Below are 24,072 nucleotides of genomic sequence, written 5' to 3' on the forward strand. Positions count from 1 at the left end.
ACTCTCTTTTTATTTCATTCTGCTGTAAAGTACTGTATGTCTGCAATCTCTATCTTTTTTTTTTTTTTTTTCCATTTATACATCATATGCAGCCAGTGTAGCGGTGGGTTGTGACAGGCATATATGCAATTTCATCAGCTGTACAATGAGAGTGGCATATAAACGTAGATACAGTGCACATGCAGTAAACAGACATGCACAGTCTTGTATTTCATTTTCCTGTATTTGATTACTTTCATGGGTGACTGTACATACTGTTCACATATCACATACTGCTGCCCTTTTCTAGTATTTCCTCTCTCTTACTTTAATCCACCAGTGGAGCTTCTCCAGCACAGCAGCCTTGTCTTTATGTACCTGCGTCTCCAGTCTCAGTTGTGTATTCTTGTTGTTTTGAATACTTAAGTTGCAAGGAAATCGGCTTTGCATGCAGCCCGAGTGCTTATCTTTGTGTGTGTTTGTGTTCATAGTAGCAGTTTTAACTATTGAGCACATAGTCAGGCTTAAAAAACATACTCTGTGGCATTGTAGCTTTTATGTTAATGCTCTGAATGCATTTGTGCAATCTTTAACTATACAGATACATGAATTAAAGCTGCCGTGTCTGCTCACTGTGAAATTGAGATAAAAGTCAACAGCTAGCAGGGTGATGCTTCCAGAAATGGGGCACACTTTCACACTTTGAACTTGCCCACCTTCATAGTTGATTTTAAATCACTTACAATGTATAATTGTTACTGGAAGTTACCACCTTTAACAACACAAAATTCTGGGTACATTTTAACTTCATTGGTGTGTTGGAATTGAGCTTAGGCTATGTATATATATATATATATATATATATGTATGTGGACTTCTCAACTGTCAAGCTTTGGACTTCTCTTACCAGTCGATAAAATGACAAAAACAGTATATCATTTTCCACTGCAACAGAGCAGTTCTGCACCTTGAACAGATAGACTGTTCAGGCGAACCAATAGTTTAAATCAAACGATCATACTATGTACAGTTGTTTTTCAGATTTCTGCAACTTTTAGCATGGCAATGTCACTGAAAATCTAATTAGTGCACAAAACCCAATGACTGTGAAAGGAAGCAACTTGAAACCAAGCATAGGCTGACATATTATTTTCTTTAGCCATGTTGAGTTCACCCCTGAAGGAAATCTACTTACAGATGTGGTTGGATTTTCTTATTGGTGTTGTCCTTTAATAATATTGTTTACTTAAATTTTAATTATGTTTAGGAGTTAGCAAAAAATAAAAAAGAAGTAAAAGCTGTGAGTCAGAAAGGATTGTGTTAGTTTTTGAGTGGGTGATGATGTCCCTCTTCACTGGTCACCACTCTTCTCCACTTCAGCCCACACACACACACACGCAATGTCACATAAAATAAATAAATAAAATACTTTTTCTTATTATTCAATAATGGCTTATATTGTAAATTCAGCACAATGTAAATTTGCTAAGCACTGTGTGGTGGGTTTGCAACAGGGGACTGCAGCTGGAATCGATTCAAGGATGCTGCACTTATGTAGTATGCGCCTTAGCTATTAAGGTGCTTTCAGACAGCAAGCTGTTGCCACTGTCGCTTCCTCAATTGTTTACGATGTAGACGCAACAGCAGCCGTACCCCTGAGGTTGATGGCAACGGTGAGGAGAAGGAGGGCGCCAGCTGTTTCTGTGAAAGCACACAGCAGTGCCACAGCATCCAAAGTTTATGGTGGTTTAGCTTTTTCAACTTCACAATGCACCTCGCCGTGTGACCATGGCAACCACAGAAACTACAACAATACCAGAGCTACGGGTACCTGAGTTCCCTTAATTATACACCTGTTTTCAAAGGAACAGACAGATCCTTGAAGAGAAATGGGAATTGGAGCGGATTTAAATTCTGATTATCCGGTCTGGGACAATAAAGAAAAATTTGATTCTAATTTGCAAATAATCATGTCGTAACCATTCCCTTTTTTTAAGGTATAATTTGCTCTCTAGGCTGGTAGAATCAGAGGTAACCAGGAGCCACAGCCACTGATTCAAAATATTCCTTGCTGGCCACACTATCTGAAATCATTCCTGCAGAGAAATAAATGTGCTGCACATCCACACAACATACTGATTCTCAGCAGATTTTTAGTATGTCGTGTGTTCACACTGGAAATGTGCATAAAGTATGCTCAAACCAGATAGCATGCAATCCAAATACAGCCGGTTTTTGAGTTTATGCACATTTTTCTCCCCCAATGCACAAAGAAAATGGAGGAGCAGTGTGCTTTGATGATTAGTCTGTAATACATAGTGTATCAAATAAGTTTGTTGTGTGGATTTGGGACACATCATTATTATGTACTCCAGTTAACACAAACAAAAATATTTAATGAGTTAGACTACTGTTTGTACATGACTGATGGATGGGAGGTCTTTTAATGACTGGGGAATCTAGGAAACAAACATCTCCTTTTTTATAATTATTGCTATAGGCCAGAGCCAGTTCTACATACTTTTTTCAATGTTTAGTGCAATCAGGGTTTGTGTTGTCTTTGTTTTGAATGTCACCATCTTTAATATTATTGCGATTATATGCTAACAGCAAACTCACAAACTGCAGTGAATATACCAGCACTGAATCTCTCATCCTGGGAAATAAATCATATTAAGTTTGTAAAAGAGTTTACCGTGCTGCCTTTAGCCATATAATAAAAAGCTAGCTGTAATAATAGCTGGTAATAGTTTGGCTTTAGCTGACCAGGAATAAAATAACACAATGATGTTCAGTTACTGGGTCTGGTAAACCTGTTAGTGTGTACTATGATACAGAGGAGATGATGATGGAGAAAAAACAAGAACTTGTTCTTTGTGGTCAGTTCAGGTTTTTTTCAGGAAAAACAATCGTTCACTAATTGCTTGTTTATTTAAATATTCAAGGTTCAAAGCTCTGTTTCATTATTTGAATGGGATAAATATATGTGTGTGTGGAATGATTGAAATATAATTGAAAGGAAGCCCTGAAAGCAGCGGCACCCAGTGACCTAAAGCTTCCCTTTTTTAGTTGGTCTTGTGTGATGTCTTCCATTGTTACTGTCACTGTGTCTCTGCTGTTCTCAGTTGGATTTCACTTGACTGTTCCTGTAAGCAGAAAGAGTGGGATAATGAAAGTCGAAAGCTGCAGTGATGAAATGCAATTATGATGCTGTCTGTCCTTTTCCATACACAGAACCGTGCAGTCTCTAGCTACTGTCAAACCTACTGTAGTCATACCCTGCATGTCCATTAAAGAGTCCCATGTGTCCTGCTGTCAGGAGGTTCAGGGATTTGAGGATTGTGGACTTGCATCTTTTGTTGTACTGCTGTGCTACTGCTTTGTCTCAAGGGGACTTGCAGGGGGAAATGTTTACTGTATATGGTTGTTACTATACTTACTTTACTTGTCTGTGTGTGGTTTCTTTGAGACTTTATGCATGTGATACATGTTTTGTTGCTTGTGGAAACCAGGAAGAGTAGCTGCCACTAAGAGCTTGCTTTTAATGAATTTGCTTTGCGACAGTCAAGCTTAATTAGGTTGATGTATGAATATATAGTATTTATTGCAATTGCATTCACTTTGTATTGTAGCTGTGGTTCAATTTCATAACTGTAAAATTGAACGTTCATGAGTATTAAGCAGTGGTTCTCAAACTTTTTCTGGCGTGCCCTCCTTGAGAAGCCAAAAAAAAGTTCACGTACTACCACCCCATCATTTTGTATCAATCACTACCAATGATCGGGCAAGCAGCTAATAAAAAAAAAGTTTAATTTTAGTGAATAAAGGCTAGCATGATAGCATCAGCGCACTCTTGTTTGCTTATTTTTCATACATTCATTACATTCCTGGAATCTAGTTTCACTATATTTTTCTCCTGGTCATCCACACCCCCTCTGCAGTGGCTCTATGCCCTGGTGTTAAGGAAACATTGTTGGGCCGCTGGTCTCCTGGTAGCCTAATAATGTTCCAATGAGATGAGTGATGGGACGGTACAAATGAGAGTTAACACTATGTCAGTGTATTTTTTCCTCATATGATCAGCATTTGAATATACGGCTGCTAAGTTACGGAACAGCGTCCAGAAGTTTACATATTGTAAAACTGACTAAAAAGACGTGCAGTAACCAAATGTCACACTTATAACCATGTTTTGCTTATTGTTGTTATTATTATTATCTTTTTTTTTTTTTTTTAGAACAGATCTTTTAATCTTTAGACTAAACAGAATGTATTTCACTTGTAACTCGAGTGTATGTTTTAATTTATATTCAAATGTGATACAATTTGACTATTTGATCATTCATTTCTTTTCATTTGTTTTTTCTAGGATGTGGTCTGGGGATTGAACTCCTTGTTTACTGTAAGTTTTATTTGTTTTTACTTAATCAACTTGGATATGGTGTTAGAAACTAAACTAGATTATATATTTAGAATATATATTTTGATTAAATGACCAGTACATGACCAAATGACCAAACAACTTATGTTTGTACACACAGTTCTCCCTAAAATCAGTTGTTTCCCTCCTTTAACTGAAAAGATTGAACTGAGTCACAGTTCTTAACTCAACGTTGGTTCCCTCGGAGCAAATAAATCTACACTATTGAGAAATAAATTTTTTAAGTTGCTTACTGTATGTCGGTTGTGCCAATGACATTTGTCCAAACTCAGATCAGAGTATCCAAGGCCAGTGTTTATCTCTCTTAACAGCTGTGAAACCAAATTTTTTAATCTGGGAGAATAATCTTTCTCCTTATGAAGAACACATAAATGATATGGCAATAAAAACAACAAAATGTGATTACACATTTTGCTGGTGGAAATGCATCCACAGCTTCTTCCAGAGGTCTCCTTGTGCCGTGTCTTGAAAGCATACTCATAGTTCAACAGTAATTCGTTACAAATTCTTCAGAAAATAAAGTTTAATCGTTTAAAAGAATATTCAAATAGGCTAAAAAAAAAGATGAAAGCATCCTTTTAAAAATAATTTTTTTAATAGTTTTTCAACAGATTATTTAAAACATTTTGGATGTCAAAGCAAGCTGCAATAAGCAGCTGAAAGTAATCAGATTATGTAGTTTAGTCCAAAGCATTGCTAATTGCAATCTTGCATAAATCCATCATCGATTACATTTTGAATGCATCCACACTTACCCCGAGGTCAGCACTGCGTCTATGATGATAATGGTGGTGGTAATCTGCACTGATGCATGGTCATGCCCTAAATCTTACCTCTTAATCAGGAAACAACCTCTCAGGCCATCCTCCCTTTTATCTCTTTAATAGCACTCGGATTCTTGCCTCACATGTTGTGCATGGCATCTCCAAGGCTACAGAATAATTATGCCATCTTGTTTGTCGAAGTTGCAGAATCCAGGGTGACATTGCAGACAGCAAATAGTGCTGAAGTGGGCAATAACTTCCTCAGCAGCTACAAAATTCTACCCGCAGACAGAAGTATTAAACCCTGAAAAGTTCTCTAATAAGATGACTCCTCGTGTTTCTTTACTGTTTTTGTCTTTTATCTTTGTACCTTTTTTTTTCTCAGTGTTCTTGTCTCTCTCTTCCTCTTCTCCAGGACCTGTTGAACTTTGATGACCCGTTGAACATTGATGCAGCAGAACACCATTTGAGAGACAAGGTGAAGTTTCACTGCCTTGAGGAGTCAAGACAATTAGTGACACATTCAAGGCTATTCTTACTTTTAATTCTGTTTCATCATCAAACATACATTTAGTGCAAACAGTGACTTTAGTCGTTGGCATGCAGGTGATTCACCCGTGAAGCCTCCTTGCAGTGTGCCAGATGTGATTATAGTCTCCATACTCGTATTCATAACCTTGCTTCTGTTGATAACCCGCATAGAAGATGTATGCGGACAAGTTGTTGTACACCTGCTGCACAAACGATATTTCCCTCTGCAGCTTTCAGTGAAGCCCTATGCAAACTACTTGCTTTTTGTAGGTGGAATTATGTTATATTCAGCTGAGAGGGCTTTACTCTGGTAGAGTGGGCTGAAGACAAAGAGTGAGCAGCAGCTTTTCTGAGCTGAGAATGGATGTGACGTTATATTCAAGAGCTGTATGCATGGAACTGGTGCATAAAATGTATTTTATTTATTTATTTTTATTTTTTTAAAGCACTTGTTCCAGCACGACTATTTAATTATCTGCCTCTGCAGTAGAGAGCAGGCTCTACAATTTGTAAGTCAAATCAGCAAACTAAACCGGAATTCCCACACTCACTCACTGGTCTTTTCTTGGCAATATGTATATCGTGTGTGAGTGATCATGTATGTATGTGTATACGTCTGCATGCATGGATGTGAGTTTGTGTGTGTCTTTTTACGAACAGTAAAGAGTTTTTAGCCAGCCTTTCTCTTAGGAAAACAGATAATCAAGATGTCTCTAAAGATAGGCACCCTGGCTAATTGATTGTAACTTATTACCTCTATCTCTCCCCATTTGCCCTCTCCCATTCATTTCTATCTTGTGTATCCACTATTCGAAACTTCTATTCAGTTCTTTATCAGTACATCAGGCAGTGTTAAAAAGTGTGGAGAAACTGATGTTCTCAGTGTTGTGCTTACAGTAATTACTTTCCTAAATTGCCAACCGAACCAATGGAACTCTACAGGGAGCCTGCTGACCGGGGAAATAGTTGTTAGTTGAGGCTGAGTTGAGGCTAGCTGAAAGCATTTTAAAGTACAATATTTGACCTTGGGCGCATTGCAAATACCCTTTCCCATGATGCATTGCAGGTCTACCCAGCAGTGCACGATAATGGTTGCCAAATGACCCCATTAGATGCCAAAAAGTGTGTCTGAGGCAAATGTGAGTGTGCATGAAATGGTTGCTGGTTTGTGGTCGAGGTTACGATTGTTTAGATGAGTCAATAGTCTCAGGTGTAGGAGGAGAGTGTCAATGTGGAGCCTTTCATGAAGTAAATACAACATGGTCTTCATTTTTGGTGTCAGAAACCCAGATTCGTTCAAAGCTTTATGGCTTTGGTTGAATAGAAACAGTATGAATTGGATGAATTACTGCTGGTGATTTAGCTTTGGTTACACACTCAAAATGTGTTCATGCATACAGAAGTGCATTAATAGACTTTTTAACTGCAACTTTTAGTCACTAAGAACTACACTTCCCTTACTATGTGCGGCTCTACACCTGTTAGAGATGACGCAAGATGATGATGATGATGATTAATAACAAATACGAAAGTGTTTGTGCAAGCGCTGGGGTCTTACAAGTTTCAAAACATAAGGCACACTTCTCTACCTTTATTTTCAGACACCTGTTCTAGCGTGGCCATTTTGCTGTTGTTGGGCAACTGTAATATCAGCTGTCAAAATTCAATAATGTTGAATGAAAATACATTCTCTAGAAGTTTTGGTGCGGCTTCACTGTACTGTACTGTTGTGGTTCTCTGGAGTCACAACAACTGAAAACACAAAGTCATCCATCCATGACCCCCCTCCCACTGAGTCACAGCCTGCTGTAATCAACTTCAGCAGTGAGTAGGTGGAGCTGTGGGAGTGTGTGTGTGTGTGTGTGTGTGTGTGTGTGTGTGTGTGTGTGTGTGTGTGTGTGTGTGTGTGTGTGTGTGTGTGTGTGTGTGTGTCAGCGCACACGCATGCTTGTGTACATGGACGTGTGTATTTGTGTGTGTTGAGGCTTTTGAAGTGGAACTCCTCCTGTGGCTGCTCTCTGAATACATTTACTGGTTAAAGTGGCTGAAAGGAAGCATCCTCATGGGCAATTTAGTGTGTGTGTGTGTGTGTGTGTGTGTGTAGTATGTGTGTATTGTTACTTGGTGCCTGTATTGTACCATTGTTGGTTGTGACACCTCTATAATAAACACAGTTAGTAAGGATGACACTGAAATGGAATAGGCTAACCAGCTCCAGCATTAGCTGTGTTTAGATGCACTTGAATATTTGTGTAATACTGAAATGTTTTAATTCCATACACTAGTGTTAGTAACCCTGATATTTCCCAAACCCTCTGATAAGGACTCGTAGTTTACATTGCAGGCTGTCAGGCTGAAATAAGAGTACATCCTCGGACTGCTGTCCAGGGTTTGTTTCACCCTCTTTGTCTGTGTGACTCCTTTAGTACTTTTAGTTTAAAGCTTTGTGAAGACTGCTGATGAATACTAAGCTTTGAAATGCTCACAGCCTGTGACAGCTTGAAATCCTCAGGAGAGACTTTGTTCAACTAAATAGTACTAATTAGGCTTTTCCATATCATAGAATGTGTGACAGATAAGGGCATTGATTGATATCGACAAATAATGTTTGATGAGTGTCGCCTGGGTTTACTTTAATAATTTGCCTCAAAAGACCAGGAAGGATTTGTTTTAAGCATTTGACATGTTTGCCCTAGACATTGATAGGAAATACATACCTGACAAGAGCAGGGGATTAGAAACACCACTCAGTATATTCAAATACTATGTAACCTCACCACTAATAATAAAGAAAGAATACCCTAGAATTGAATGAACACTGCTTATTGTATCCTCTCCAAAAACATAGCCTGTTAAACTTCACAAAGACAGGATTAAATAAGGGCTTTTGTGTTGTGTTGCATTAGATTGCACAGGTGTACCAAATATAAGTAATCTACAGTACATCACAATACAGTATGTACTGCATGTGTTCCTAAAGAGGAATACAGTATCTTAAATATATCCTGCATTTTAGAGCATTAGTTCATTTTCTAGACAGCAGGTACGGAAACTGAACTGAAGCACATCGACTCTTACCCCACCACCCAGCAGCATGAACACATGCGCCTTTATTTAAATGTGAAATGTCTATAAAATGGTTGAAAAGGCCAAACTGCCAGAAAACAGAAGAGCTCAGAAGTCTGCAGTACAATGAAATACTGGTGCCAGTGTATCTCGGACATAACGCAGAAGATTCTTGCGGGTACTGTAATGGGATATTGACTACTAGTAAAGCAGACAGAGTGACAGGGTCCTTGGAGGGTTTGTTCCCAGAGTTCTCACATCCCATCGTCCCCCTCTGCGTACTAAATCTTCTACATCTATATTGATTGATTCTCTCTCTCTCTCTCTCTCTCTCTCTCTCTCTCTCTCTCTCTCTCTCTCTCTCTCTCTCTCTCTCTCTCTCTCTCTCACTTCCTCAGGTATCTCAAGTGGCTTGGTCTCTTCTATCAATCAATAGTCAATCATGTCAAGCGCACACACATATACACACACACCATTTACAGCAATCTGGCTTCTGTCCTTGTTATTAGCTTCCTCCCCTGAGAAGTGATTGCTGTAGCCCCGTAGGTCCCGTTAATGTACAAAAGGAAGAAAAGACATCAAGGTTGTTCCGGGTCACATGAGAGTCTGATTATCAATATAGTTTTATTTTCATGTTTTTCACTTTTATCAGTCACCTGATCATTTAGGCTTGCTGTTAGAGTCACTGTGACTTCTTCATATCATTCGGTGGGGTTTGTGCAGTTTTGTTTTGTAATACATAATGAGAGATGTCTCCAAATGTAGCAGCAGTCTTATTATGGCCTCCCTTGTACATCCAGCTCTGTAGTGCTGCAGGAATGAGTCCTAAAACCCAGAACCAAGTTAGCATTTTAGCACTTCCAGTTCCTTCGCCACGGAGTTAATGTTTTTTTGGTTTTTTTTTTTGATTGGGGGTTTGGTTAGTTGCCTGAAATAAGGTCTGTGGTTAACACAAGCCTAAGAGATTTTCACATTTTGTTTTACGACCTAAAATATGTCAGTAAATACCCCACATGTGGATTTTAAGGTTTTACTTAGAAAAGGCAGATGCTAACAAGTGGCTAAGAGTGACATTAAACATCAGCACCCTGAACACAGAGACTTATATACTCACCAGTTGTCCTTTTACAGCCTTGTTGTGTTTGTACTCGTGCTTTTGAAAACTTCAAATTTTGCTGCTTGTACATTTTAATTACACAATTTAATTGCAAGTTGGAAGTTTAGTGGTGGTGACGTTGAAGCCGTTTTTTTTTCTGGCCATTGCATACCAAGTGGTGTTTATTTGTGAAGATTATCTTGCTGAACAAAACATGAAATTATAAAAAGTTGTTTGCCACAGAGCTTATTTTCTGCAACAATCCAAAATCCAGTGGGAAAATCCCATTTGCTTTTTGTCGAAGGAACCAGGATGATGCCAACTTCAAGGTTGGCATACAAAAATAAAAATGCATACATCATGCCTGCAGCACTTTATACCAAGTGTGTTATAAATGAGCGAGATAATGATAATTATGCAGTAACAATCTGTGTAAGTTTGTTAAGGCATGGATGAGTCCTTCAATGTTATATATGCAACTTGATCTCATCACAGTAATGTCAAACCTGCCAAACAGTATTACAGTAGCAAACACAACAAAGTAAGTGATCATCAATGCCAAGTGGCCCAGGTGGATGGTGAGACGCCTACAACAGACAGCTTCTACCTCCTGCAGAGTTGGGTTATACATAGATAGCAGTTGTTGTATTGCTGTGACCCATTTCTCACCTCCACATCTAGTGAGGTCAACATATAAATTATACAGTAAAATGTTGCTCCAGTCACCTCATTATGGTGTGTACCCGTTCTGTTAGTTTAGTGTCACAGTTCTGTTGTGGCAGCGAGGCAGTGAATCACGAGAACGTCAGGCCAACAATGGCCTATAGAGGGAAGCCTGGCATCGGATGTTAAGTGGTCTGTTAAGGAAATTGTTTGGATAGTATTTACTTTAGTGATTTATTTGTGACATCCTGTTGTTCCATATACCTTCCAATTAATAAAGAAGCGCCAAAATACGCTCACCGACTCTCGATGAAGTGGAGGACAAATCCAAACTAATTGATTTTCAGGAAGCACTGGGGCCATGGTGTTGTTTATGCAAATTGTGACAGAGCAATGCAAATTAAGAAGGAAGGTAAGGCAAATCTTAACTCCTTGTCACCCCATCCTATTCTTTCTCCAACCTGCTGCTTATGCATCCACACTCCTGAAGTATGTTTGTGATGGACAGTGACTCCCTCTCAGTGTTGAGGTGTCACAGTAATCGTCCTGTTCCTTCAGACTCATGCCTGTGTTTGCATCTCAGCTGTGCTGTTATGTAGGGCTGTACCGAATATTTTGAAACTTCATTCGTAACTTTGATATTGACATCGGCATTCTCAACTAAAGTAACATTCGAATAAAATGTTTTACATGTTGTATTCATCATGTTTAAAGTCGGTATTTCAAAAAAAAAAATTATCTAATGAAGTATTTCCTTCAGTCCATATTTGTTGGAGTTTATCCTTTCAAAAACACCATTTTCACTGCTGCCAAAAAACAGTTTGCTCTCCCGCTTGGTGCACATAAAGCGAGGCACACACTCCTGTATTAACAGGGTGTTAATACAGTATAACATAAAATATGATGACTTCGTTCAAAACACCTCAATAGAAGCATTAAAGGTTAAAAAAAAGGACTTTTGGTATAGCCTTACTATTATCTGTGACGGTATTGCACTCCCTCTCATACTGTTGCTTGTATGGCTGTTGAAAGATGAAATTGAATGCTTCGGGCTCTGTTGCTATTAACAACTGAGGCCCTGATCAGACAGAGCTCGTTTTGCAGGTTGCAAACACGAGGCACATTTGCCTTTTTTTGTTGAAGCCCACATTTTAAAAAAAGAGCATTGCGGTACGTGTTTTTTAAAATTGTTGCAAGGCGACCACCAAATTACTTGTCCTTTGATTTAGCTTTGAAGTAAATGTACATATCAGTACCTTTTATTTAAATATATATATAAAAGTGGACAGCCTCTGGTTGAAGATGAGAGGCTGCTCAATAGTACGCTGGACACAGGAAAACTGAGATCTATGTGGGTTAGGAGACCCAAAAGGACAAAAAAAAAGCTTAATGACAAAATGAATGGCCAGTGCAGTGCAGATTAACAATCTCCAACAACACAAAAGCAAATGATATCAAAACGACATCTTTACAAAACTCACAGAAATATCAAAATTTCTCCAAAAGTGTGAAAACACCCTGGGACCGTTGGGTGTTCTCCACACCTCTTCATCCCTCGTCATCTCTCTCTTCTCTATTCCATTTCTCCCTTTCCCTGTTCACACCTAACCTCTCCTCTTCCTTTCTGTTTACCAAATTCATCCCGAGGCTTTCCGTTGCTCAGTTTCAACTTCTAGCAGATTTTAAAGTAGCCATTGATACCCACAGGGTTTCATTTGCATCCCCTTCCCTCTGATAGTGGTACATATTTTGAGCACCTGTACAGATTGCTGGAGGACAGGAGAGTTAATTGCCTTCCACGGGTGAAATGGAGCCAAAAAGAAGAGTAAGCTGTAGCCTAACAAAGTTTTTAATCGACTGCAGAGTTTAGTTGGAGTCTTCAAACTAATGAACACCAAAGTAATTTGCAGTCTCAGCTGGTTTTCTGCTGTGAGAGAGAAAAGTGTAATGTAAATGTATGTGAATTTATCTGGTAAAAGTGTGAGATGTTTTTTTTTTTTTTTTTTTTTTTCACATTTCACATATTTTAAGATACTCTCCACTGTTTAACTTCACCCCCTCTTTGGTGTCTGTGCACCCTGCAGATTTCTGCCAAACTTTTTTCACTAAATGTCATGCTGTGGCAAACTATGTGTATGTGTATCTGTTTTAAGTGTTTATAGAAGCAAAAGATGCCAAAAACACAGATTAAGAGGGACAGATGAACCAATATCCCTTATTTACAAGTGGTGTCCATTTTACACAGAACAACTTGAGAGAGACAGATGGAAATAATTCTGGTAAGATCACTGACCGTGTTTCTTCATTTGCGTTTTAAAAAACTTTTTTTTTTTTTTTAAATGTAGGATATTGATATCTGTGAATATTCACTCAGGTCAGTCTTACTGTAAATCAGAATGGGTCTCACATTTCTGAAATGGAAAGTGCCATCAGGACTAACAAAATTTAAAGGCATTAGAAGTGAGAAGTGTGTAAAAGCTTTTATGAGTGTGTGCAGCGTGGTTCTAAGAATGGCAGTCGTTCTGTCTGTTGGGCAACCTCTTTGGTCCAGACTGAAATATCTCAACGATTATCAGATGGATTGCCATGAAACTTTGTACAGACATGAATGGTTCCCAGAGGATGAATTTAAGGGACTTTGGTAATCGTCTGACTGCCACCAGCAGGCCAAAGTTTTCACTCTTCCAGTAAAATGTAACAACTATTGGATCGAGTTACATCAAATTTGACATTCATGCCACCCTCAGGATCAATTGTAATCACTTTCACCATCCCGTAACTTTCAGTCTAGCGCCATTATCGAGCCAAAGTTCTGCACAATTCAATTCTATATCCAACAATGTCATATACTTCGGTTTATAATCCAATAGCTGCAAAACTAAGCTGGCATGTTGCCGCTAGCATGGCTGAAGACTCTTATTCATATTTTCAGATAGGATTTAAGTTGTGTGAAGTGATTCTCCCTTTGTGCAACTTTGACAGGCTCGTGGTTTTGTTTTTAGTACCAGTTCAACAGAAATAGACTTTCAGTGTGTTATTCTGGTGCAATTGATTTCAAGTTATTTGTTAGTTGCTTTGAGGCTTTTATTTTACAGTATTTAAATTTCACCTTGCGTGCACATTGCTCACAGCTTGGATTATGCGCTTTGCCTCTGACCTCAAAGTACGAAAAGATTATTGAATTATTGAATCATTTGAACCATTGACCTTTCAAATTGCATCAAATCAGATTATTATCATCTTAAACATAAAGGGAGCATCTCTGAGCACCCAGTGGTAGAATATTAGTCTGATTTAAAGCAGTGGTTTCTGAAGAAGTTGTCTCTTCATTTGTTAAGTCTAGCCACTTCACCTAAATAAACCAAAATAGTGTGCTTGGAGATACCTATGCAGTCCGTGCAACCAAAACCCACCACTTTACGCTGGTCATTGCACTTGTGGCATTAAAATAGAGCCTAGAGGGAGAGAGTTCCCTCGGCAGCAATAGAACCAATTCATCATCCCTCTGGGGACAGATATTCAAACTGCTGTCATCACTGCTGGAGTTTGTGTCGCTGGCAGCTTTTCAGCATTCCTGTCTGTCATCTGTACACACACACACACACACACACACACATAGACCATGCCTCTTTTTCCCCATCTTCTCTCCATCTCTGTTCCTCTTCCCTCTGACTCGTGTTTTTTCTCACGTTCTCTGTCTCTCTCTCACACACAGACGCCCCAGCAATGTGTGCGTGACTTACTGACCACTGGAACTGTGGCATAAATCAGTGCACTGATGTCCGTATGGGACAATTGTATGTGAAATTTCATGTTGGACAGCGTGACTCAGGCAGCATGATGGCGTTTAATGGCTCAGACCCCTGCAGTGATGAATGGGTGATAGGGGTACCAAGGAAAGAACAGGACAAAAGAGGGGGCCTAAGAAGAGGTGGTGGGCTGACAAAGGAGAAGTATGAAATCCCTCTTGAGTACGTGCAGCACACTTTTAATTTAGCCACAAATAACCTGGTTAAAATATTCTAGTGTATTTCTGTGAGGTGAATAGTAAGTTGAGATGTGGGAAGCAATTAAACATGCATGTGTGGAGCATTTCAGCCCAAGTACATGTTGTCTGGAGTGACTTTGTGGTGCACTGGGGAAAAAAATTCTATGCATTTATGTGAAAAACCATTTAAAACGGTCTTGTTTCGCGTTTAGACAAAAAACATAAACTGGTGTTCCACCCCACATTCAGAAGCTACTGTATATGAGTTGCTTTTGCAATCTTTATATGGAGGTCATAGATAATACAGTTCTTTACATGACCATGGGTGCTTTGATTTTTTTTTCCATTTTTTTTAAATTTATTAATCCCTGTGCCAATAATAAATCATAATAAATCACAGTAAAGAATGTCTCCTTAGCTGTGATAGTATGTGCAGTTTTTCTAAGTTATGCTTTCTGGTATAGAGAGAATAAAGGAAATCCTTTCAGAAAAGAAAGCTGCTGCAGCTCAAATTAATAGCAGTCTTTGATCAACATTCATGGTACTGTGTGTGTGCGTGTGTGCGTGTGTGTGTGTGTGTGTGTGTGTGTGTGTGTGTGTACTGTAATGTATTCTGCCTAATGTATTAAACAATAGTTTGGCTGATATATGAAGACGGTGTAGACACAAGCAGACTAAGTTAAATCAAGCGTGTCTCAGATTCAGCAGTCCAAGATGTTGAAGAGAAAGACATGGAGGACCCAAAATGATGGACAGAGCCGAGGAGAGGAAAGAGGGCAGCTGGAGAGTAGAGGTCACACAGAGCTCGATGTAACCAGGAGGGATGGGTCAAAGGAGCGGCAGAGGGGAGGTTACAGGATGGAGAGATGGATGGTGGATGGGGGTGGAAATAAGCCAAGCACAACCAGGAGGGACATGATGAAGACGAGAGTAAACATGGAAAGGGGAGGAGAGGGCACACATGACCGGAAGGAGTTTGACAGGGGAAAGTCAGAGGGCCGCCAACTCGATTTGTTTTGATTGCCACAGTCACGTAATATTGCCTTATTTATCACTATGTGCCAGTTATCAGATATTATCAGATTCTTATCAGATATTCAATTGGCAATATTGATAATGAAATTAGTAACAGGAGAGAAAATCGCTTTCATACATACAGTCGATTTATATCAGTGCACCTTTATTGGCCCGCCAGGAAACACATTGCATCTATTACTGTACATCTAAATAGTGGTGGTGGGGAGCATGCATCTGTTTACATTAGACTAACTTATAGCCCCAGTGTGTGGGTCACATCACCTGAAATGGACCCTGGTGCATCTTGGGTGCATTTGAACCTGTTTATAGTCTTTGTAGATGTTTTTTTCAGTAGCATATGTAAGTTAGGGATAGCATTACTCAAAGTGGTAATTGGTGAATTGGCCAGGTCTAAATGTTAAATATACTGTCTGTTGGTCTGGCTTTTCGAACTAACTCTCTCTCTTTACCTTTGCCTGTCTCCAATCCAGGAGGATTTCCGGAATAAGGTTCAAGATTACATCAAGCACTACGCCAGATGATAGAAGCATCGGCTACCTACATCAGCCTGCACCAACCAACCAAACTGCTCTACCTTGCCTCTGCTTATCTTGGCCAACTCCCTCCCCGCCCTACGTGTGTGAATCAACAGCTGGGTCTCTCTCTCTCTCCACTCCCCTCCTCTCGCCACCACGGCCCCCACCCATGCCCTGCAGTTCACCCAGTTGCAATAAACTCCACAGTGCAGAAACTAAATTTAAAAAAAAGAAACTATGAAATTAGAAATTATGCGTTTGAGCAAGGGCTTGCATACAAAAGAAAAATATGCTTTAATTATCCTAATCGATTGAGTGTTGCAATGACCACAATGTCTGTTCCGTTGTGGCAAGATCACTGAATGACGCCGCCTCACTATAAACCTGTCCGGAAACGAGCCATGGCGAGGGATTAGATGTGATGATTCACCGGCGCAAAAAAAAAAAAAAAAAAACATAAAAGGAAGTCACATTCAGCTGTTGACTAATCAAGAGAAATAATATCTGTTACTATCAGTTCTCTGTTCCAGTGCCTGCCATGTTTGTGTCGCTAAAGAGAAAAATGCATGTGAGTTCACAACATATACACATACATAGACACACACACAGTGTCACATCCTGTAGTAAAAGGTGAATAGATGCATACACAGGCCCACTAGACAGCATGTGAATGGCCACATTGTCGCGGTCTGTTGTCATTCTCCTTGCATGTGCACACACACGCACACACAAAGCTCACATGCAGACCTTCTGTGTGTGTTTTCAGCTCCAAGTGGGATAAAGTACGACTACTAAAACCACAGCCAAATGTATTGTACTGTTTTCAGCTTCACTTCGTCTCTGTGCCCCTGCCCTTCCTCTCCTCACTGTCCTTTTTTGTCCTCCCTCCATCTGTCTCTGTTCCACACTCACACACACACACACACACACACACACAACCACACACACAACCACATGCACTTTTTCCCATTGATGATTGAGAGGTTTATTTGTACTTACAGTGCAGTCAGAAAGTACTGTGACAGTGACACATTTTTGGTGGGTTTGCTCTGTACCTGTGCACATTTGGTCCAGTGTGTAGGATTTAGTGGCGTCACGCGGTGTAGTTGCAGATAGCAACTCTGTCACTTCACCCTTCCCTTCCAAACACAAAGGAGAAACTACAGCGGCTGTGAAACGTGTAAAAAAAAAAAAACGCAATAAAACGTAAACACCCCAATGTAGAGCCAGTGTTTGTCCATTCTGGGCTACTGTAGAAACATGGCGTTTCAACAGAAAGGACTCCACGGAAGGCGACCCTCAATGTCTATACATATAAACAGCTTATTCTCAGTGAACAAAAACACAATCATTGTTATTTTCAGGTGATTATTCACTAATGAAAACATACCTATGAATATTATATCCAGTTTGTGCCATTAGAGCCTCCTAAATGTTTCACACTGGACCTTTTAAAATGAAGCAATGACTGCACGTTTAAAAGACTGATTTAGATTGAATTTTACATCCAGAACAAATAAAACAGTGTAGGAATTGTTTCTCTTTTTGTTCATAGTCCCCCGGGTTTAATGGACAAAGATATCTGTATCAAAACAATGTGAACAGGGTTTGTTTGTAGTGATGAACCTGCAGAGAATTATCATCTGAATCTTCAGCTCTGCTTGGCTTTACAGAGCCATATATCGTCGGTCTGCATGTTCAGGATCGTTGTCCTAAAATTTGGGGATTACTACGAGTCCCACACTGTTCACCCAACGTGGATGTGAACACCTTAAAATACCCTTAAAGCAGAAAGTCAGCCATTTAACCTCACAGTCATTGTTTCATTTCATTGTGAGCGTGCTGCAGTATGGAATAAAATACATTGCGCTGTCCCAAGACTTTCTAACGGCACGGTACATCCCCTCTCACTCTGGTTGCTGTGGGAGATTTCCCAAGCTGACATGTGGAGTGTGTCGGTCTAAAAGGACAGTACTCAGTTTTCTCTTTCTTTCTTTCTGTGTGTGTGTGTGTGTGTGTGTGTGTGTGGACTGTGTGTGTTTTCACTGAGTTTTGAGAAGTCAGTAGCAGAGATTCATGAAGGCAACTCAGATAGCAAGCCAACTAGCTGAAGAAGTGAGTGAGCGTACCTTTTCTTCTCATCAAGTATGTGTGGTACTTGAAGCTCAGACATTGGGGCAGGCTAACCTAGGCTAAGCTAATAGGTTAAAAAAAAGCGACATGACACTGGAGGTGATGCACTAGACGCACTGTGGACAGGTTTGGGGTACTGAAACAAAGACGACGTAGCTCACTTCGTCGGCACGCTTGCCAGTGGAACAGCTTGCTCACTATGCTGCTCATTAGCTCACTCGTATAGGAGCTAGCTGCTGGATTTCGGGACAGCTCTGCTAATATTGAGCTAACCAGATAACCTCAAACTGTCTTTACGAACCTCTGCTATTGTGGATGTTGGCCATAAAATGCCTGGTCATTTTGTGTGTGTGTGTGTGTGTGTGTGTGTGTTATACAGAGAAAGAAAGAGACTGTCACTCAGTTAGCCGGTGAGGGCGTGGCGTCCGTATGCGTGTGAGCGCTGTGCCTCCAGTGTGAGTCGTATCTCTGAACATTAAGACTGTTCTCTCTCGCTCCTTTCAGATTTGTGTTCACACGTCTGCATGAGGCAAAGTCTATGTGATCCAGCCAGTAGTGCATTTTAATAAGGATGTCAGAAATGTGGTTGTTGAAGAGTGAAATTTTACATTGGAGATGTGTGTGATGGATGCGTGCGAGAGTTTGTGCTTGTTGAGCGTGTGTGTGTGTGTGTGTGTGTGTGTGTGTGTGGGCAGTTACAGTATGACATGTTGAAATGATGTGATTTGTTAGCATGCTCTGGTTCCCTCTTTTCTTTGTTATTCTGGCCCAGGGTTCAGCAGCTCGAATTATTTCTGTTTTCATGGTGAAAGTAAACAGAACAACAGACGACACTGGCTTCTGCCAAAATAAAGGACCTGAGAATATGACAAATACCAGGTCCAATGAAAGCGAATGTGAATGTGGGCGTTCCATGGCGTTTTCCTGCCTGGTCTTGGTCCACTCAAACCGTAAAAGGCTAATGCAACTGCCTATTAATATAAAGCCATCCTGTGTGATCGCCATGGCAGTTATTTGTCGTGGTAGTAGCTGCCTCCAGGATATGGTAGCCCAATACTCTGTACTTAATCTTAGCCTTACTAATACTCTGATTTTAGCTTCCTATTGGACAGCTTGTCATACGTCCTTTAATTTGGCAGTTAGCAGTGTTTTGTTTTTGTTTGTTTCCCCCCAGGATGTTATTGGGGAATGTCTCTGCTTGGGCTAAGTCCATCTTCGGGCCATGGGAGGAAGATTAACAACCTGTTCTTCTTCAAATCCTCAACTTTTTCTTTCTCAGATTGTATATCCATTTTTTAAGATATATTAAAGAGAATATAAATAAAACTAAGGTGTCTTGTTTGTTTGTGCTTCTTTCACTAATTTAATTAACTTAACTGTCACAAAGGACAATCAGCATTGCATGATAAAAGATTTTAGTCTTTTAGTCTTTAGATTTAATTATTGTAGGACTACAAATAATGATTATTCTCATTACTAATTTATCTGCCAATTATCTATAAGCAGCATCTTCAAATTGCTTGTTTTGTCTGACCAACAGTGCAAACCCTAAAGGATTATGTGGGGTGAAGGACATCAGGTGCACATGCGCGATATGGATTTATTAAAAAGGACAAAAATATAATAAAAATAATAACTAATAATAGATGAACATTGGACATCATGAGGTGCTTCCACCAGGAAATGCCTATTTTTCCTTTGTTTTTCTGTCACACAATGTGTGTGTGTGTGTAAAGTCTATCTTGTCTCGTTATCTCACAAAATAAAATAAAAAGACAATATGGATTTATTTATTAATTGCAGCGGAAGACTAAGCTAGCGTTCTCTGTCATCTCTCAAGGGAAGTGACAGTAAGACGATGCATTTGTAAGGAGGACGTAAACACCAAATTTAATTCTAGTTCATGTTATCGTTCGATTAGCTTTTATCTAATCTAACAGATTTTATTGTGCAATATAGTTTTATGTTAGGTTACGTTGTGGTACGCGCATTCATGTCTCCCTCGGGATAAATTGTAATCAGTTTTAATCTAGCGCAGTCATCAGGGCAACATTTTTTTAAATTGCCCAATACCTAAGTTTATAATATAAATTAAATTACAAATGCCTGCAAACATTCCCATCAACCTCAGCTGTACTATGTGTTTAGTGCAAATTAGTAAATGTTAGCATGTTAAACTAAGAAGGTGAACATGATAATCATAGCTACCAGAGCGCCCCAGCTGTTGACTCTTTTGATGGTTTTATTTTATGATTGTTCATATTTTATGTTCTGTAATCAGCGTTGGTTGATTAGGATGGGAGCTCTGCAATTTCAGTGATTCTGTGGATGAATTAACTGAATCTTGATCGTTAAAAGATATTAATTTCAGAAAAGGTCACAAAGTCTCACCAGTGAGGCATTGATTGATTATAAAAATAGGTTTATCCATTTTCTGTTAATAAATCAGTTAATCATTTCAGCATGAATTTATTTTAAACAGCTAGATTATTTGCAATGAATATAGCATTTAAACAGCACACACAGTTGTTATTGACTTAACTTAGAGACTTGTCTTCCTTGTCTTCAATTTCTAGTTTGAAATTACATATTTATTGAGGTTTAGTGTTAATTTTTGACATCCGAGAAAACCAAAAGTTCCATACTTGATTACAATTGAACCATCTGAGCAAAGTCATTCCACTGAAGAAGGCAATGAGATGTGACTACACGCTCCAATAAATAAATCTGGTAAGTCAAACATAATTATTTTCATGTATTGTATTTTTTCAATGGTCAGCTGATTGTTTTTTCTCTGCTTTTCAGCGACCTAGAAGTGAGGTGCACGTAGACAAGAGTGGGATATACGTGCGTGTTTGTGTGTGTGCTCACACACTTGCACCCAGTGTTTCACTCTGTCTCACAAACTGTCAGCCATACATGCATTTGACTTGACTGAGGAAGACACACACACACACACACAGAAAGAGAGAGAGAGAATGCCAACATCTGCCACTCACCCACACAACCCATCATTACACCTGGTTTTGGTGGAAACAATCATACTGTACACTCACCCTCTGGCTATACTGACTTATGAGTGTCCTGTGTGTGTGCAATGGCAGCTGACAGCCATAGACAGGTAATGAGATGGTTGAATGCTATCAGTCGTATTTCTTTAATTCTTACACACCTACCTGCTGAGCCCAAATCCATTCTGTATCAAGTCCTCTTTAACTAGCCTCAATTAAGTACATATTTCCACTTTTATTAACAGCCTCAGGGAGGAGGTGAGAAAATAATGAGGGGCAGAAATTGTGTCCCTGCAGAGTTTCTGTTGACAGCACACCTGCGAGCCACATTAAGGAAGAGATTAATGGGTTTAAATGATGGGCCATTTGTCAAACAAATTGGCTGCAGCTAACACCACTGTAACCTGGGAGCTGATTTTTGTAAAAGAGGATAATGTCAAAGCCTGAATTTAAATATCTGTTTCTGTTAGCTTGCACATTTTATGTACTGCAGCTGTGAAACTGAAAATGTGTTTTTCTTCAAACTAGAGTTTCAGAAGAGGGACATCTTTTTAAAAATAAAAAAATACAACTTACAAGTGACAAGCAGAATAAATAAGAATGTAATTTTTGAAAAGATATATATATGTATATATATAATGTATTTTTCTGCAGACTGAGGCCGGTTCAATTGGGCTAATTGCCACTAGTCTCGCTGATTGACAGTCTTTAAGCTCATCTATCTGGATGACTAGCCTACTCCTTTTTATATTATGACTCATCTCCCCGAGTCATTTCCTTATATAATCTCATGGGGCGATCAAAAGGAAGAAATTCATTTAGGAACTTCTATTCATGGTATCTTTGTTATGATTCAATGAGACTGGAAGTACACTGAATTTTGAATGTCAATACAGACCACTGTAGAAAGGATGTAAATAGTATATATATAGAATGTGGATACCCATGTCACTGTTATAAACATTGTGCAAAAAGGCTTGTTCATTAAAATGTTTAAACACTTACAGTTTCTCACAAGGACATTTGCACAGTGATCATTAACATAGTTACAAGAAGTTGAAACTGAGTATTGTCAAAGAGGAAGTTGAGATATTTTGTTTATCAATTCTCTGTCCTCTATTTTTCAACCTTTCTGACACACACACACACACACACACACACACACACAAAATCTTTCACGCAATCTTTCAATCTCCAGATGTACAGTGAAACGAGTGTAGCAGAGAAGATAATCAGAGAATATAATTTGTGATTCTTACCATCATTATCATCTGGTCTGATTAAACTGAATGTGTGTGTGTGTGTGTGTGTGTGTGTGTGTGTGTGTGTGTGTAAGCATACAGAGGGTGTCACTTAGTCCTGAAACCAGGCAGTAAGAGATAGATCAGATGTCAAAAGTTCAGGTTGGTTCCATTAATTCACTGTATGTGTGTGTGTATACAGTATATGTGTGCTTGTGTTTGTTGTGCTGAACCGGTGGGCGTTTTTCGTGCCAGCTGCTTATTTCTCTCCAGCCTCTCTGTTTTTTTTCTCTCCCATCGTTCAGCTGTATGCATCTCATCCAACACTCTGGCTGTTCCCAAGCTGTACCTCATTTCTGCAGCTTTTTATATACCATATTGGCCCTGACCGAATCATCACTGTGGAGCTACAACTCATACAGTGAGCACCCAAGGAAGAACCTTTATAGGAAAAAACAGAGTGTGTTTGGGATTGAGGTCCTGTAGGTTAATTGCAGGGAGGACTTGGCTGGATATTGCTTGGAGAATTAAGATAAAGATATTGATACCAACCAATAATCTACATTTATTTTCTTTGCAGCTGTTATTTTTCAGAAGGGTTAGAGTTATCTGCTTTTTCCTAAGCCAGACATTTACTCCTTCTGTACTTTTTTCTATGTGTCTTGCGCCCTTTTCGGACATTGCTGGCTTCATCTGTCTGTTAAAGTGTTTTTATGTCATTCAGATAAAGGAGACAATTATGCAAATGTACTTCATGGCTTCACTCCGACCTGACAGGGTCTTATACATATAATCTTACAATATTATATAATATAATATAATATAATTAGTCATTTGTGAAGAATGTTAAGTTATGAAACTAAGTGCATGTTCTGTGCCTTTAAAATGCACACAGGGTTAATGGATTTCATTATAGTTCCTACAAATCACATCAGAAGGCAGCAAGACCTCTGTAAAGCCCATTTTAACCTGAACAAAAAGCTCAGTAACTCACTAACATCTTGCTTTTGTTCTGTGGTTAAGAGTAAAATCGGCATTCATTCCCAACTGAAATGATTCTGCAGTCTTCATGGGTATTTATCGACTCCGGCTCCAAACAGCAGAGATGAAAAAATGACGCAAAGGTTGGACAAGTTAATTTTTGCCCCTTTTCTAGCACAATGCTAGGCACGTAGAAGATATGCTATTTTCTTCATTTTTTTCTTCATTGGCGTTGTCTATAGGAATCACAATCATAATATATTGGATATATATTGGAAATTTGCCTTAGTATATTGGTGCATAACAATAAACATAGTATAAGAAAATAGAAATAAAGATGATAATAAAAAAAGACAATATGCATAATATGAGCATTATTTAAATATATAGTATAGTTTATGCAGTTCATATTATTAAGTATAAAGGATAGTTGCAATATGCAAGATATAGTCCAAGACATGAGCGTTATTGTAAAATAGATTCAGGGTGCCATGGCAATTTTTATGCAAGATGCAACACTGGGAAGACAACGAGGTGAGAGAACTTCTCTTGATTCAAGGGGAAGAAGAAATACGGAGACAGGTTGCTACTGGCCCTGTGAAAGATGCTGGGATACACAACACAA

General features: G+C 39.2%; 1 protein-coding gene across 2 annotated transcripts in view; it reads left to right on the forward strand.

Moving 5' to 3' along the window:
- ube2f (ubiquitin-conjugating enzyme E2F (putative)) overlaps positions 1-19,540 on the forward strand; it is a 44,550-nt gene extending 25,010 nt beyond the window's left edge. For both annotated transcript variants that reach the window (XM_051404861.1, XM_051404862.1), the window contains exons 8-10: positions 4,349-4,381; positions 5,600-5,662; positions 16,037-19,540. In XM_051404861.1, coding sequence (XP_051260821.1) covers positions 4,349-4,381; positions 5,600-5,662; positions 16,037-16,087 — 147 coding nt within the window. In that variant the 3' untranslated portion in view covers positions 16,088-19,540. The remainder of the gene's footprint in view (positions 1-4,348; positions 4,382-5,599; positions 5,663-16,036) is intronic.
- The last annotated feature ends 4,532 nt before the right edge of the window (positions 19,541-24,072 follow it).

This window comes from Dicentrarchus labrax, unplaced genomic scaffold (assembly GCF_905237075.1).
Source record: "Dicentrarchus labrax unplaced genomic scaffold, dlabrax2021, whole genome shotgun sequence".
Taxonomy (NCBI): Eukaryota; Metazoa; Chordata; class Actinopteri; family Moronidae; genus Dicentrarchus; species Dicentrarchus labrax.